This window comes from Corvus cornix, chromosome 17 (genome assembly GCF_000738735.6).
Source record: "Corvus cornix cornix isolate S_Up_H32 chromosome 17, ASM73873v5, whole genome shotgun sequence".
NCBI lineage: Eukaryota > Metazoa > Chordata > Aves > Passeriformes > Corvidae > Corvus > Corvus cornix.
In genome coordinates, this window is record NC_046346.1 from 7,486,507 (window position 1) to 7,503,729 (window position 17,223).

A 17,223-nucleotide genomic window follows, 5' to 3' on the forward strand; every position below is an offset into this window, starting at 1 on the left:
TTGGTGACAGTGCCAGCACATCAGGATGTCCTGCCCCTGGGACAGCACCCTCCACAAGGCAAGGAAGTCCAGAGCTGCATCTGTCCTGGCATTTTGCATGGGGCAAATGAAGCTCAGAGTGAAATCAGGGCACACCCCCATTGCAAATGGAATCGCGTGGATGCAACAGCCCTTTGGAGCTTTGTCTCCATCTCTTTTTATGACCTGGGCAAAAGAGATGCTTTAATAACTGGAATTTGCTCAGGTATTTACATGAGACCTGCACGGCTGTTTGCTTGGCTGCTCATTTTTTCACCCAATGAGTAAATCCTATTAAAGCCACTTGCTGCAGAGTGGGCACTTTCAAACAAAGCATGCCAACAGCTTTGGAAACATGAGAACGTTGAGTTTTCCTTTGGACATTTGCTTCCTACAATGAAGGCAAATGAGTACGTGTGTTTCTGTGGGAACCACAATATCCCCCCATTTATAGTATTGGGGAAAGCTGTTTTGAGTCTTCCAAAAAAAATCTACTGTTTCTCTGCTAGGTAAATAGTGAAAATACAATTGTTCACACAGTCTTGTCCATCTTGGACTCATAAACCTCAGTGTAGGGCAGACAGGCACTGCCTGGGCAGGTCACAGAATCACAGAGTGGGTCAGGCTGGAAGGGATCACAGAGGGTCATCTGAAGTTATGATGATTTTTGTGGCTTTTTCTTGGACAATAAGGAAGCAAGGGGCTACTCATGTATCCATCTCTGCTGTAGAGACTCTGAATAAGAAGAGAAAAACAAGTGACCAGTTTCTTTTTAAATTGTACTGGTGGGAGCCTCATCTCAGCATCACTCCAGCTCTCCTAAAGCTGCTTTGATATTCAAAAAAACACTAACTTTTTAAACAATACTGTCCTAAATCCCTTTTATAGATGCCCAGAACCACTTGCAGGCTTTCTGAAACTCATTGTTATAATTACAATCAAGAATCATAGGACTCTGTGCTTTGTGCCAGAAATACACATCCACTGAATTGTTTGCAGAGGAGCCACAGAGAGAAAGAGTGAAGGAGAAATGCAGCTTCTGTGCTGCTCCATTCAGGAGCAGGAACTCCCACTCTATTTAATTTTTCCTCTTTTGTTTCCCAATTTAACTTGGAGCTGCTGAAATTCCAGCTAATGTTTGCTTTGTCCTCTGTGCCCTCCTTTGTCCTCAGTCCAGGGAGCCTTGAGCTGTGCCCTGGTTTACTGTCCCCCACCATCTCCAGCAGCCTCTGTCCCTGGAGGAGGTGGGAGCTGTGGGTGGAAGGGTGAGGTGGAAGGTCTGCAGGACCCATCAATCCCAGCAGAGGTAAGAACTTAATTTTGGGAATTGCTGGAATAGTATTTAGCAGATGCAGAACAAACTCTCTGGGCAAGGGAATGCAGCATCAAGCTTAGTTTTATTAAAGCTTCATCTCCTGGGTCACAAAAAAGCTTAGGGAGGGCTGTGGGGGTTTTTGGTAGTGTTGTCTGACACAGCACATAGGGAGGGAGCTGTGATTCAACTTTTGCCAGCACAAGGCCTGGAACTGGCTCTCCCCCTCTATGCAATAATGTGTGATGTTGATCCCTGATCCTGCTCCATAGAAATGTCCCTGTCTGGTGCTTAGAAAAGTGAGCTGGATCAGGCCTTCCTTCTGGATAAATATCAGATCTGATTCACCACTCAGTTGCTTCTGTTTTGCCTTTGCAGATCCTCATTGATTATAGAAGGATTTGCAAGTTTAAAACCAGAGTAATTCAGTGATTAATCCCAACCAAAGCCTTTGATAAACAGAGAGCAATACTCCTGCCCCATCCAATATCCCACACATCGATGGAGTGCTCTGTGATATGATTCCATGGCAGTTAGACCTTCCTTCCCTTGATTCAGGATTGTGCTGGGATACATTTAGTTTAGCTAATCCAGACTTTTCCCCTCTATCTCTTCTCCCTGCAGAATGTCAGGCACATTCTCAGTGAAACAAAAACAAAACCCCCCATGCAGTCCTGCTCCAGGTGGCAGCTGACCCCTGGGGAAGGCTGAGCAGACAGGCAGATCTGAACTCCATTTCAAACCCTGAAGGCTCCTGCAGCACCTTCCAACAGTGAATTAAGGCTGGTCCAGAGAGTGAAAAAGCTTAATCTAGAACTGGCTGGCTGTAAACATCAAAACACTTTGTTCAGGCTCAATTTTGCTCACTTAAGTCAGTCCCAGAGTACATCCACAAACACTGGGTGAGGAGAAGCAGTTGGAACAAAGATGCCCCATTGCTCTCTGGAGGGTCTGTCCCCTGAGTCATGGTGCTCACGGAAGCAGACACAAGACTTTTGGAATCCAAAGTCTGCTTTCTGTTTCACACCATTTTTAGAGCCAAGAATCCTGCCTTTACTCTGCCTTTGAGATTCTGGGCGCCACTCAAAGAAACAGACTGTGAACTTCCTCTGCGTGAATGGTCTCAGGACCCAAATCCACTTTCAGAAGCAGCCAGATGACAGTAAGGGCATTGGTCTGTTCCCTGACCCACCAGACCTGAGGTATTGCTGGGCTACCTGTGGGTGACAGCCATGGGCAAACACGGAGCTCAGGCAGCTCTTCTGGCTCTTGTCACTCCTGAATTTGCAAATTCCCTTGAGAAAAGGTGATCAGCAAGGCAAGAATTCCTGTAGTGCTTTGGCAGTGCCTCCATCCACTCCCTCTGACTCTGAACAGCAAGAGAAGACCCAGCTTCTGAGCATCAGCCATCAGGATGGCAGACAGGGGAGGAGGAACCACTCTTTCTTTTCACATGAGTTTTACCTCCTCCTGATTCCAACTTTTGCCTTCCATCAGGACTCCTGTCAGCTGCCTCCAGAAGATGTGCTTGTTTATTTCCTTGTCTTTCCACTCCAGGTAGGTGTTCCTCTTCAGGTACCGGGACAGCCCCAATCTCTGCCTCAGCAGGGCCTTATTCACATCTTTCAGCACAATCATGATGATCCCAGTCTTTCCCTCCACCAGCTGCCAGGACTGGGCAATGTCAAACTCAAAGCTGCACCACTTGCTCTCCAGGAAGTCAGTGGAGATGACTGCGATGACATTCCTGCTACTTAGAAAACCCTCCTGGATGATATTGGTGACAATGGGCACCCCTGGCAGGAAGTCCCTGTGGTACAGACACAGGTGGAAGGGAGGTGTTCCTCCTTCCAAGGGTTCCACCAGCTCCTTTATCACCCATTCCTCGTCTTTGCTGGAGTGGATGACAAAGGCATCGTAGGTGTCACCTCTTTCTGCGGAGTGTTTGCACCCACTGAGCAGCACCACGAAGTAGTAGAGCTGGAAGTAGTACTTGTAAATCATGAAGAGGAGCACCACTATACAGAGCAGCACAATCACTGAGGAGACAACTTTGCCTGCATGGATGTGGCAGGAAGACAGATCAAAGCTTGGCAGGCTCACGTTCGTCACGTACGAGGGCGTGTGGCACAGCATCAGCTCCTTATTCTGCAGCAGCTCCTGCTTTTCCCTGATCCATATCAGAAAGTCCAGGTACACACAGGAGCAGTCAAACAGGTTTTGAGAGATATCCAACAGGACCAGGCTGTCAGGCAGGACTTCCCGGGCTGAGGACAACAGAACAGTCAGTTGGTTTCTGCTGAAATCCAGGACTCGGAGGGCTTGGAGTGGCTGGTAGACTCCAGCATCAAAGGTCAGGAGCTTATTGTTGCTGATGTTTAGCTCTTTTAGCTCAGAGAGGGCATCAAAAGTACTTCGATCCACATGTACTAATTTGCAGCTTGAAATATCCAAGGTGTGGAGGTGACTTAGGTTTTTGAAGTTGTTTGACAGCTTATTGTCCTCAAAGGAGTTCCCTGCCATCTTGAGCACTTGCAAAGAGTTCAAGCCACAAAATGTACACTGGGATTTAACTTCAATTTTGGTATGGGAAATATCAAGGTAAATCAGTCTCTGAAGGGATAGAAAGACAGGGTAGGAGCCAGGACCAAATAAAGTTGTGTGCTGAAGGTCTAAATATAACAAATCCTTCACATTAGTGAAATCTCCAGTCAGTTTGATATTGGAATTGAAGCTTAAGTTCAAGTGTTTCAAATTTGGACAATTTTCAAACTGAGGGGAACAGCATCCACTAAAGGTGAGGCTATTCTCACTCAAATCTATGACCTCCAGGTTACTGAGACTGTTAAATTTCTGCTTGAAGATCCTGAGTCTTTTGTTCTTGGTAATACGAAGCACTCTCAGTTCCTTGAAAAGCGACAGCTTCACAGCAGGTACGTCCTCAAAATGGCATTTCTTGCATTCCAGGTGTTTCACTTTAGACCACACAGGAACCTCTGATATCTCCTCAAGTCTGAGGTTCACCAAGCGAATAGTGGAGACATTGCCTATGCAGTTAAAGAGAGTGTCTGTGTTATACTCAAAACCCTTGAAGCAGATTAAGACAAACTCTTCCATCTGTACCTGGCACAGTCCACTCAAGAGCCCTCTCTCAAAGTCTTGCAGTCTCTCACTGTCGCTGAATTCCCCAACTATGAGTCTGCTGACCTGCAAACCAGCCAGACCTTGCAGAGAAGCTTGCATCACACTGAAGTTCTCAAAAGCAGACCGGAGAGCCAGCTCAGCGAGGTGAATCCCTGCAAAGGCCCTCAGCTCTATAAATTTTATATTGTTCAAGGAAAGCACCAGCGTGAGGTTGAGCCTGTTCCCTTCCCTCAGGGCATCAAGGTCTCCTCTGGAGATAGATGTGATCTTGTTAGAGAAGAAGCTCAGGTGCCTGAGGGAGGTCATGTTGGCGAAATACTTGGGAAGCTTCAATGAAGTAATGCTGTTGTGGCCTAAATTCAACTCCTGCAGGGTATGCAAGTGGCCAATGGGCAGCTCAGACAGAGAGGTTCTGTTGGTTTCCACCAGAACCAGTTTCTTCAGCGACGTTAAGCCATAGAAAGCTGCTTTCCCCAGGTACTGGAGGGAATTGGCAGTTAAAATCAAGGTGGAAAGTCTCTGGAGATCCACAAAGGAGTTATCTTCTATTGTATGGAGGTGGCACCTGTTGGGCATGAAAAGAAAATATAAGTGCATGAAACACTGTCCTTGCCTTCACTGAGTGCTGGTGTGACATCCTCAGGCTCAGCCTCATGCTGGGGGCTGGTTTGACTTTGCTGCGCTGGGCAGAGCCAGCGTCCCTGGATGTGCAAAGGGAAGGCTCCTACAGCAGGAGACCTCCTCTCACCTCCTCCTCTCCTCCCTCTCTAATCTAAAATTCAAAGCAAGAGACCTGGATACCTGGTGAAGATCACAAATTCATGCAGGCAGCAGGAAAGAAGAAGCCTAGCTTTCAGTTTAGGCCAAAGTGACATTGTGATGACCATCACTGATGGAAGAACCAACCAGATCCAGCATTCCCTCACATCTTGCATCCCCACAGCCCTCAGACTTCCACCTCAGCCACGTCTGGGCAGCCCCACTGGCACCAGAGCGGTGCAGCTGTGGCAGAGCTCACAACTCTGTCAGCAGTTGATATCTGGTGATGGCTCAGAGGGAGCAGACCCCAGGCTGTGCTGGCTCTGAAGGAGAAAGTAAGAGAGGAAAATGAGGGTGGCCCCCTAAGGTTTGTTTCATGTGGGAAGATCCAGAATTTGAGACCCAAATCCATTCTGCAGTGAATCCCAGCAGAATTAGTTTAATAATCCAGCCAGTGTGTCTCACAGCAAACGTGCTCTGCCACTTTGGAGCTAGAGCTGTGATGGGACTGAGTGACATTTCTCAGTGAAACAATTTACCCAGAGAAACTGTTGTCTGAAGTCAATGGAAATTATACATCAATTCAAATTTGCTAATAGGCCTCCCCCATCTCCTCCCCCAGATATATGAGGAGAAGGGAGAAGAGAATATGTTGATATTTTAAGACAGCCTTTTAGAAAATCAATGTACCTTCATGTTATTTTTTTTTAACTGTGATTAGAAAAACAGCTCATCCAAGATGTTCCACTTCAGAGTTTTTGTAACAGTGAAAAGTCTGACATTTTTCTTGCTCAGAGACAAGTAAAACATCTTCCTCCTCATTCTCACATCCCAGCCTACAAGATCAGACTGACAGACTCAGCTCTGAGTGGAGAGTGTGCACTCAGTGACTGGACTAAAAGCTGCACATCACTGCACCACGGGGATGTGCAAAATGACAGACACAGGGACACAGGCACAAGAGAAAAGAAAAAAAAATAAACAGCCAAGACCAATAGACCCCAAAATAAGCCACCATTGCAGCCCAGCTGGTGAAAGAAAAATTAACCAGTATCCACATAATAGATCCTATTACCTTGAAAGATCCAGAAGCTGCAGCTCAGGGACTGATGCAAAATAATTTGAGCCCAGTGATTTCAGATTGCTGAAACTGAGGTCCAGGTTCTGGGTGGTGTTTGGGACTCCATCAGGAACTCCAGAGATGTTCAGTCCGGTGCATCTGAAAGTTGTGTTAGGGGTGATCTGTAACAGAGGCAGACCCAATCATGGTCAACATCTGCTCTTCATGAAGTGCCAGAAAATGTCACTGCGAGGAAAGCAGGAGCAGAATGACCCCCCCTTGCAGTTCATTTCTAAAGGAGCTACCCTGAGTTTTAGGAAATAATCTTACATATCCTAAGCATTTTTCCATTTCTAATAGAACCAGTCCTACTCCCCAGCAAGAGCTGCATTTCTTGCTGATTGAAGCTGGGACAAAACTACAGGGCAGTGTTCCTTGAGGCTACAGATGAACCAGCAGCAACCTCTGAGAGAGCCAGCAGGACAAGCACTCATGGACACACTGCATGTCCAGCACCAGCTCTCAGCCCTCTTCCCCTGCACGTAACCAGGCAGCTCGAACCAAAGTTACTCTGCAAGCAAATAATTGTCAGCAAAACTTTGCAAAAGGCAGTCGGTCAGTGTCAGGTGCTTGGTGAAATCACTAGTGCAGAAATCAGGAGAAAATCTGTATTTTGTAGAAATGAGATAAGGTTTGGATCCCTTCCAAGGGAAATATAATCTATTACAGTAACTGCACTGCAACACCCTCAGAGGTACAGAAAGCCAACGAGAAGAAAAGGTTCTTGATGCTGGTTCTGGTTCTCAGGTGTTTTCGAGACCAGAATTTACTTCAAATACTTCAATCTCCTTGATAACAACCTTGAAAGAAAAGCTGGGCTTTCCTAAGACAACTATGAGGCTTGAAGCACAAATCTCCCAAGCAAAGGGAAAAGTTGCACCAGAGAAACAGAAGGATTTTGTGCTCACTTGGAGCTCACATACCTCCAAACAGGGATTGAGGAGGCAGCCTGCCAGTGGGGAAGGGACAAACATCAGCTGCAGCAGCACCAGGAGTATCTCCAGAGGAAGGGCTCCTCTCCTGGGCATCTTCAGGAGGCCAGGAGTGCAGGAGAAAGAAGCATGGAGAGAGAAGCCTGGAGAGAGGAACCTCCTGCAGTGCCAGGGGTTGTGTTTCACCACTCCTGCTTCTCACCACACATCTCTGAGAGTTGCAGAGAATGAGAAGGGAAGTGAAACTTGGTCACTGTCTTGTTTCCACACACGCTCTGGGTGAACTGCTCTTCTTGAAATTGTTTTTTAAAAAATGTTAAAAAAAAAAGCAAGGAAAAAAAAAAGAAGTAGTGACAGATATAGTTTGGGCTAGAAATTAAAGAAGAATATGGGTTTCATCAGTGTCACTTGACTTGATTGCCTCTGATTAGCTCAGGTCAAATTGGCAAAAACACCCCAAAACAATAGAATATTTTGTGCAATTCTGAGCCCAGTTTCATGCTTCCCATGCCATAATTCAAGTGCACTGGTTAGAGAGGTGACTCTCTGCCTTTGCACTCCTGCCACGCTCCCAGCTTCACCCTGGCAAGTACTGGAGAAGTGCTCAGCTGTGGAAGAGGTTTTCTTAAGCCAGGTAAGCACAGGTTTATCTCTGGCCGAGCTCTTGTGAACAAACATCCAGATTTTATCCATCTGGTTGGACCTTTATTGCAATTATTGCAGGAATATTATTGCAGGAATATTATTGCAGGAATATTATTGCAGGAATCTCCGGGACAAGGAGATTCACAGAATGATCAGAGTTGTGGTCACAGAAATTCCACCCCTCCCCACTCTTCCTGTGGGAGAAGTTGCTGGGAGCAGCAAAAATGAGAGGCACAAACACCCTAAGCTGGGCTCAGAGCTGCTCCCTGCCCTGGTCATGCCTGAATCTCTGTTTGATGCCTGGCTAGAGAACAGCTCAATGCTGAATTCCCAGTGCAGACTATTGTTTCAGGAAAAAGCTTTGTAAAACCTCACAGTGGGCAATATTAATTTAAGTCAGCTGTGAGCCTTCTAATAAAGCTCCCTGCCTTCATTCACTCTGATAAATGGTCATGCATTCATGTATCTCCTCCTGTCTTCCTGGAGATAACTAAGAAATGTTACATAGAGTTGCTGGGTATTATCAACACCACATAGACAGAGAAGTGGCAAAAATATGAGAAAAGGGTGGAGTATTGGTCTAGAAGATGGAATAAAGTGTGACGACTCATGACAGTCTGTGAAAATTAATATTAAATATAAGCTGCAGTACCAGTCCAGTGAGCAATCCACTTATAAAGAAAAGTTTAAAATATTTCAGAGGTGAGGGTTAGACTTTTTCGACAGGTTAGTAGAGAGCCAGAGATAGATGGGGAAATCCTAAAATAACTGATGATCTCTGCAATAAAAAACACATGGCAGCACAATGGGAGCTAAAACCGACACCCTGATGTGCAGGCAGATAGTGCCCATTAAGCCAGCAGACAAAAAGTTTGTTGAAATTGGACAAGTTCTACAAAATCCCTGCTCTGAAAAGCCTCTGGTGATTGCAGGTATTTCCTTTTATAGATGGAATCAAAAGTGAATGGAAACAATTGCTGACTGCTTCTGTGCCTGGATTAAGGAAATTGGCAGAGCATCGTGTGTCTGCAGAGAGAACAAACGAGTGCATCCCTTAGTATTCAATATGCGGAATGAGGCAATCCACATTTAATTTTTATCTAAAGCTGAGATGAGCCTGAAGTATGCTCTAGAAATTACCATTTCAATGGAGACTTACTGAAGATGCTAAAGACTTTGGGAGCACCACAAAGTCCCTCCCACAGCCACGCTCAGAGGTCAAGTGGGAAGTGCAGCTTGAAGGGCGTTCAGAGAAGGCGCTGCTGCTGTCACAAGGGACAGTTTCACAACACCCATCGCCATTGGTTCAAGGACAAATCCTACAGACACTGCAAGGCATGGGGCACTAGCAGGAAACATGCAAGTTAGCAGATCAAACCCGTCCACCGGTTCAGAAAGTCAGTGCTGGTTAACTTCATATTACTCAGCTGGCACACAACAATGCAGAGAAAGCCATAACGTCTGTGTAATTGCTCACAAAAACCAAAAGAATTATTTGGAATCCCTTAAAGTGACAAGAATAACATCTAAAATCAAACATGATTCACTACTCTGGCCATTTACCAGTGGGATCATTAAAGATCTCTTAGCAAGGAGGTTTTACAGAGAATATGTTTCCAAAACCATGTGCCTGAGCAATCTTTGTCCTCCTGAACATTATTCTAATGTAAGTAACACAATGCAGACAGTGCATATGCAGCCTATGGTCTCAAGCAAGGTATTACAGAGCATAAGACAGCCACAATGTAGCTGGACTGACAAAACATCTTCTCCTTGCTTATTTTAAAAGAAAATGAATTGTGAACTCCAGCCAAAAAGCAAAGTTAGCTAAATTCCTGGACAAGTAGTGAGAGCCATAAAAACAGGGTTATCTGTACCTAGAGTGGTTTCAAGGTCACAGTTAGCCCAGTACCACATGTCGATCAACAGAGCTCTTACCCTGGAGAGAGGCTCTATTTTCCTAGGAGTCATCTCAAGCAGTTGCCCAAGTCTGTCTGCAAATAGAGGCTAAGGAACATGACACAAACTATTTCAAGATTAAACAAACCAGGCCTTATTTTAAGTGAAAGGACCATCTATAGCAACTATTTGGTTATGAGCTATGGATCAGATGAGACAGATTCATGGATCAGAGGGGGGAGCATTCCTGAGGTGCTGGCACTTTCACAGCACAGCACTTATGGAGCTGAAGATGGGGAGCACCACAAGAGGTTCCAAAAGTCCTTGAGAAGCTCAGGATACACCAGGTGACCCAGCATTGCTCTCAGATGGGCTGCAGCACTCGCCACATGTCCCTTCCTATCACAGTGTCAACTTTGCAGTCACCTGTGGTGAATTAGGCTGAAATCAGCCACTGCACCCAAGGGATCCAGGCTCAGGGGGTGCAGGCAGTTACCAGACCTTGGGGTTCACCTGACACATCACCAGTCCTTATAGTCAGCAGGTCAGTCACCTGGCCAGGTCTGAAGGGCTGTCTGAGTGGAAAGGAAGAGTGACAGGAAATGTGGCACAAATTTAACAGCAAGTTGAATTTTCCCAGCCATTCTGCTGGGAAAAACAATTTATATAAATTACGAGGGAAAATGGGGGAAAGAATAATCTGAAAACATCTTTAAGATCTTTCTGCTGCACATTCCACAAATACATTGCTTCCTGGAAATGGTGAGTCACTGCCTTGCACAGTAACCCCTGCCTGACCTGGCAGCCACAGGACAGAGCCAGTGCTGGAGCACACAGAGCCTGCCCAAGGCTGGGGAGGGAGCTGAGACACTGATTGCATCAGAACAGGTCCTAGAGAGCCTTCATGCCTGTAACTCTCACTTGTGATGCTTCCCCACGTGAAGGGAGTCTAATAAGGGAATCACAGACTGGTTTGGATTGGAAGGGACCTTAAAGTTCATCTTGTTCCAACCCGTGCCTTGCTCAGAGCTCCATCCAACCTGGCCTTGGACACTTCCAGGGATGGGGGAACCACAACTCACACTTGATGGAAGATCAGCCTAGACCCCCTGCCTCTGCATCTGGATCTCCTGGCTTTGAAGAAGAGAACAACACTCAGACTGAGACACTCCACATTCAGTTTGGTGTATCAGACCCAAAGAAGACCAGACCCAGCATCACTTCTCTCTGAGCAGTGATTGACTCCAGCTGCAGTTCCAGAGCAAGGAGCATCTGTAATGCAGGTTTCTTGTCATGCCTCTAAGTGTCAAGGAAGGGCATGGAGGTGGAATCACAGTCTCTTCATGCTGCACAGCCCAGACCAAGCCCAGCCCATTGCCAATGGTGGCACCTAGCAGAGTTAAGCACAGCTGAGGGTGTTTCCCATTACAGAGAAGGACTGAGACTGGTGTACGCAGGGGACAGAAAAAAACAACCTGAAAGCCAGAGTTCAAGTTAGTTTGAGGAAAATCAGCCAAGCCTGCATTGGAGTAGGCAATGAGTGCCATCAGATGGGCTATTCCCCAAAGCCAATGTCATATGAACACCCCAGAACTATTCCAAAGCTATTAGGGAAGAACTGTGTCAAGTAACCAGGGACAAATACACTCCTAGAAGAAGTGATTAATCAGTGTCAGGATAGTCACTATCTGTGGCAGCTACTCCATATGGACTATGTCAGGTCATTAGGAGCCCTACATTTTACTGAAGTCAATGTTTAATCTAAATGGCTGGAAGGATTTCACACAGATGGTGGAGGCAGCCAGCCTCGCCTGCCAAGCATTCCTGGGCAGGCAGTGAGTGACAGTGGAGCTCCCTGGACCCCTGGAGAGAGGCAGTCTGGCAGCAAACAGCCCAGCAGCACCTTGTCCTTCTGCCTGGGATGAACCATGGTCACCCTTGGGCTGGCCAGAGCCAGGGATTCACTGTCACCATGGATGTGAGGGCGTCCCCAGTGCCTTGGCACGGAGCACTCTGTGTTTAGAGGGAGTATAAATTCCTTCCACAGCCCTGAGAAAGGTAGATTGGCCACCTCAGACTGATGCTGGCTTTTCTACTGAAACAACAATAGGACTTATTTTCTTTTTCTTTCCCCCTCCATTGCATCCTTATTATGGTGTCTCATAGCCTGATTTACATATGTTTTGCATTACTGTGGCTTTGACTTATCCCACTTATTCTACCTCCTCTCCCCCATTTCTCCTAATAATGAGTCTGCTGTAGAGCAAGGATTTATTCAGACTATCAAATATGTGTTGTGAAGTATTTGAACCTTGATAGTGTGCCCCAGCCAAACCATCTTTAGTTATTTTTACCAGAGCCCTCAGAGTGGCACCAGGCTGGAATTACCCTCACTGGCTTCACCTGGCCTTTCCACCTTCAGCTGCAGCATATCAGCCCCAAGAGGGCTTTTAAGCTCCAGTCTGAAGACTTAAGGAGAAAAGTGAGAGGTGGGACAGGCTTATATCTGCTTCCCTGGCCTTTGCTGTCTTGTTTGGATTTCCTGGACTAATTTGGCTGCTGATCACTGGATGGGTTTTGTTGCTGTTATCATCTCGACGCTGCTTGCCTGGACTGGTAGCCCCACCTGTTAGAGCCCTCAGGAATACATCAAGGACTGAAAGGTAAACTGTGCTAAAATGGGAAAGAAGAAGCTGAAAAACTAAATACCAAGACAGCAAGGAATAGATAAAAAGGACTGTGCTGCACTGGATTAAAACCAATCATGTTATCAGAAAAGTGTGTGTGAAGCTCATGGACAAAATAGAGACACCAATCAAGCAATGTGAGATCTCATACACAGCAGCTGCAAAATATATATGGACTGTATTATGGATATGTTGTAAAATGTATAAGTAGAGTAGCCTGTAAAAATAGGTAAAATGGGTAAGTAAAGTGCATAAGTACTGGGCTATGTAGAAATTGTAAAAAGTATGAGTAAGAAGATGTATGAGTGATGTGTATATGTATAAGTAGCAAAAGGTAAGTAGGTAGAATGTATAAGTAAGGTATTATGTCAAAGTTGTGAGCTGTGTGAACACTGGGGTATTTTAAACACTAAGATGCTTCTGCATAATCATACTGAGTTGTTGATCAGAAGGCACGAGCTCCTGCAAACACAAAAGGTGAGTAGGGCATGGAGCACTGCAGAGCTCAGATTTTTAAACTGGACACAAAGAAGGTTGACTTGGGTACTCAGTGCCACAGCTGAAGCACGGTTAAATATCGAGCCCTTACAGCACTGCTGTGACACTCTGGGAAAGTTTGAAACAAGGGGCAGCTCTAATGGTGGCCTGGAGAAATTACAGATCCCTGTTTTGAGGGAAAACCATAATGTAAGAGCAAAAAGCTGTGTAGCAGACCTGCTTTCTGTGAACACTGAGAGCACTGCCACAGGCACTGACTAGTGCCAAGATTCCTGAGCCTCATGTTTGTGGTTTCACTGCCATGGCTTGACACCACATGACAGGAAAATGTCGCAACGGCTGCAGCAGAAAGTGCAGAGCCAGCTCCTGCAAGCCATGGCAAAGTTCTTGTGTACACATTACCCAGAGAGGAAATGCAAACCCCTCCTGGGGTTAGTTCATGGCATGCTTTAGACATCAGCTCTCAGACTTTAAGTCTTAAGTTTTAATAATTAATACTTTTATGGCATTTGCCAGGAGAACAACACAGAGTAATAATTGTCCACACTACTGAGAGCCCACTTCCATTACTTGCAAAACAATAAATTCCAAAAGAGTGGGAGAGCCAGACCCAGATGCAGGTTTGCCTGCATGTGGAGTGCTGTGTATTGGAATCTACAAAACCCACATGGCTATTACGTGCTTTTTGGAGAGCAAAGACTTACTTGTGCACAGAGTAAAACCTGAAGCAGTGTTCCTAATAAAGAGGGATTTATTCAAACACCCCTTTTCTCCCAGTTCTGTTCAGTTTGCATATTTTGGGGAGGATTTTTTTAAGCATTTCTTTGGCCTTGAGTTGCCTGCATCAACCAGGAAAAAAACCACTTAGTATCCAACAGAGGAGGAACCGAGCAGCCACAAGCAGTGGGGAAGGGCATTAACTTTGCACATCATGAGACAGGGTCTTACAGAAAGCTGTCAGGGCTGAGATACCAGAAGGGAAGTTACCCAGGAAAAGGAGTGACACAAAGGGGACAGGAAGTGCCCTGACAGCCTGACCACAGTGAAGGGGAGGGAGGAAATGTGAGGAAAAGCAGAAGTTTCACCTCCCATGGACACAGCAGCTATAGGGGTGCTGTACTGATGTTTGACACCCCAAATGAAGCTGCTGTCGGAGGTGCAGCCTCATCTCAGCCAAACCAACCCCACTTTTAGAGTTTGCCTTCTAATAGCTGTGCAGAAGGAGGCTTCTTCCCGATGAACACCCTGCTCAGAGGCTGCAGCAAGGTGGTTGTACAGCAGCTTGTACATCCATCACCGTGGGTCCTTTCTGCTGGTAGAGGCAGCATTTTGGAGAGGTGAACCCATGAAGGTGATAGGCCAGGAATAAAGCAGCAGCAGCAGCAACAAGGGAAGTAAAGAAGGGGAAATACAACACAGCTGCATCCTAGAAGAAAGCAGATGAGGATGAGATGATGTGGCTCCAAAGGTGGAATGTGGACAGGAGCCAGCACATATAAGCGGTGGTTTAAGATGGCTTCTTAAATGTGGAAGATCTTCAGCACACAAAGACTTGGCAGGGTGGTTCCATGCTTAAAACAAGCTGGAAGAGACATGGAATGCTCTGACAGCATGCCAAGGAAAATGATAATAATAAAAAAAGAAGGGTCATGAAGCCATGGGAAGACTTCAGAGGAGACACGAAGGTAATTTTCACCTCTCCTCACTCGAAATCCCCCTCCCACAAGACAGTGTCAACTCCTTGAAACCAGAAGTGCATTTGGTCTCAAACAGAACAATAGAAGAACATTTCTTGCCTCCTGCAGGCAGTCATGTTTCCCAACAATGAGCAAATCACTGATATCTCTGAGTGTTCCACCTGGCCCGTTTCCAAAGGGATGAGTATGACTTTCCCTCACTCCAATTTGTTTAGGAAACAATCTGAAATCCCATGGCAGGTATGACACCCACACCCCGTCCCTTTCTCAGGGACTAAGAATGGAATTAGCATCTCATTTTAGTGCTTTTCCCAAAGAACTGATGAGCACAGGGTGGCTGCTTACAAAACAGGAGGGGATTGTCCAAGGACTGTGCAACATCCCACCTTCCACCTCTGCAGTCAGCACTGGAAATCAGGGGCCAACAAAGTGCTCTGAATCTCAGGGCTTCATCTCCCACCCCACATGAGACAGGACAAACTGTGACCTGCTCAGACCTGTAGGTTCCCCTATGGAAAACACTGTAGTTGGAAGGGGAGGCATTTTCTGTCTCTTTTTTTCCCACAAGTGACCCATATTGCAGTAATGGCTTGGCACAGTTTTGTCCTGGTTTCCAGGGTAACCAAAGCTTCAGCATTGACCTCTGGGCACATATGGAGGGTTTAAGTCCAAAGCAATGACTCCTGTGGTGGCAGATCTCTGGGAAGGGGAAAGAGCAAGCATCTGTTTAGGATTTCAAACTCATGTTTTTACAATACTGACACCAGCAACACCCTTGCAGCTGGGACCAGCAGCTTCTTCCACACTCAATACATGAAAAAAATATGTAAATAAAACAGGACAGGTGCATGGACAGCACCTCCAAAACTCAAACAAGGAGCATCTTACAGAAAGGTTGTCAGAAGATGACGGTTCATGAACAGAGCCTCTGGGCTGGTAAAACATACAGCTCCAGGGGAATCAAAAAGCTTTGAATGGAAGAAATCACCACATCTTTTAACAAATCCTGTAAGAAATCAGCAGAGTTTTTAATAAATCCACATCCACGACAGGGCTTATACAAGGTCTCTGCATCTCTCTCTTTTCTGTGTGTGCATTCCCTGCTGGCAGCCCTCGTGTGACACCTCACTTTTAATCCACACATTAAATGCCTGTCCCTACCCTGTGTGCTGCATAACCGGCTCCTGCTCACGCAAAGCTAACACAGCCAAATGCAAACTCAAACACTGCCCTGACAGCCGTGGGACTGAGCAGTGCAGCCACCACGCTCCTGACCACGCTCCCTGGTCCCCCAAGCACTTCACATGTCTCCCCTGGATTACCCCACTTTACACTTTTTAGCAGGGAAATGTACTTTTTTCCCAGCATTGCTTCACCAGGGGACTTGGTATCAAACCTCAACCCAGCCAAGAGTCACTGTGTGACCTTGGACAAGGTTATTTACCACGCCAGGCCTTCAAGCTTCTGCTGCACTCGTTGCAGGTTATCAACATCCTCGTAGTGCCTGGCAGGCTCAAAGTTAATTAAAGATTGCACAGCACTGCCACAAAGATCATTGGCACCAAAGACAAAGTATCATTATATCCATTAATGAAATAATCCTCCATCATGCAGTGATGGGGAAAGCTGTGCTCCAGAAGCAGTGGGTGTAACAGGCAGCCCCAGGCCAGAGAGCTGTGAGAAGAGAGTGTTTTAAGGAATGCCAAACAAAACTCCTCTCATTTTACACTAACTAATTACCAGCAATGGTCTTCAGACAGGGAAGGCTCAGGAGCACGTGCGAGAGGGCTCATACAGCACAGCTGCTCGTCGGCAGAGAACCAGGTTAGCTGAGGTCTGGAACCACAGACAGAAATGTGACTCTGAGAAGGGATTTGACTGCAGAATGGTGGTGGAGCAGCCTGGAATAACACTGCAGTGCTGTGAGAGGGGAGAAAAGTCCTTCTTTCCTGGTAGGAGCAGGTCTCCAAACATTAAGCAGTGTTTGATATCTGATCATTCCTCTATCTGTGCACGTTTGGGGAACACTTACTCATCGTCCCATTGTTTGTCCACAAGAGGAGAGAGGGGCTGGATTCCATTTCTAATTTCATTTATTCATTCATTTCATGACAGAGCTCATGACAGCCATGACAAAGCTTCACTGATCAGTTCAACAGTACATCTTCTGATTGTCCTTCAGGGGACATTTCCCTCACTGTCTGCATCCCACGTTCTGCTGGCCTGTTGGCTCACTTGGAATGCTATCCAGATGTCATCGGGCAACACCTGACTGAATTTAACCCTATTTCCTTCCCTGTTTATCTGCACACAAGTCCCAGGCTGCCACCCATCAGCAGCCACTGAGACACTGATTCATCCAACAAAATTCCCCATGGCATGGGTAACAAACCTTCCAAGAAAGGCCTCTCTCCACACAAAGGATGCTTCCTGTGAAAGAAACCAAGTTCATTTCATGCTAGCCCTTCCTAAAGGCTTTCAGACCATGGCCTGAGAATCAGTGACAGTTCAG

The 17,223-nt window shown here is 46.3% G+C and overlaps 1 protein-coding gene across 1 annotated transcript; it reads right to left on the reverse strand.

Annotated features, from left to right (window-relative positions):
• Nucleotides 1–1,396: 1,396 nt before the first annotated feature.
• Nucleotides 1,397–7,510, reverse strand: TLR4 (toll like receptor 4). Its single transcript, XM_010397650.3, has 3 exons — nucleotides 7,277–7,510; nucleotides 6,309–6,475; nucleotides 1,397–5,039 (listed from the first exon to the last, which is right to left on the reverse strand). Exons 1-3 carry the CDS (start codon nucleotides 7,379–7,381, stop codon nucleotides 2,780–2,782), a joined length of 2,532 nt encoding a protein of 843 aa, XP_010395952.1. The 5' UTR covers nucleotides 7,382–7,510; the 3' UTR covers nucleotides 1,397–2,779.
• Between the last annotated feature and the right edge of the window lie 9,713 nt (nucleotides 7,511–17,223).

Excerpts from the sequence above, each read along its gene's own strand:
- TLR4 (XM_010397650.3), bottom strand. The coding sequence starts at position 7,381 with ATGCCCAGGAGAGGAGCCCTTCCTCTGGAGATACTCCTGGTGCTGCTG. Across the intron at positions 6,476-7,276 it reads TCCTCAATCCCTGTTTGGAG|ATCACCCCTAACACAACTTT; the intron begins GTATGTGAGCTC and ends CCTCTGTTACAG. Across the intron at positions 5,040-6,308 it reads CAGCTTCTGGATCTTTCAAG|GTGCCACCTCCATACAATAG; the intron begins GTAATAGGATCT and ends CATGCCCAACAG.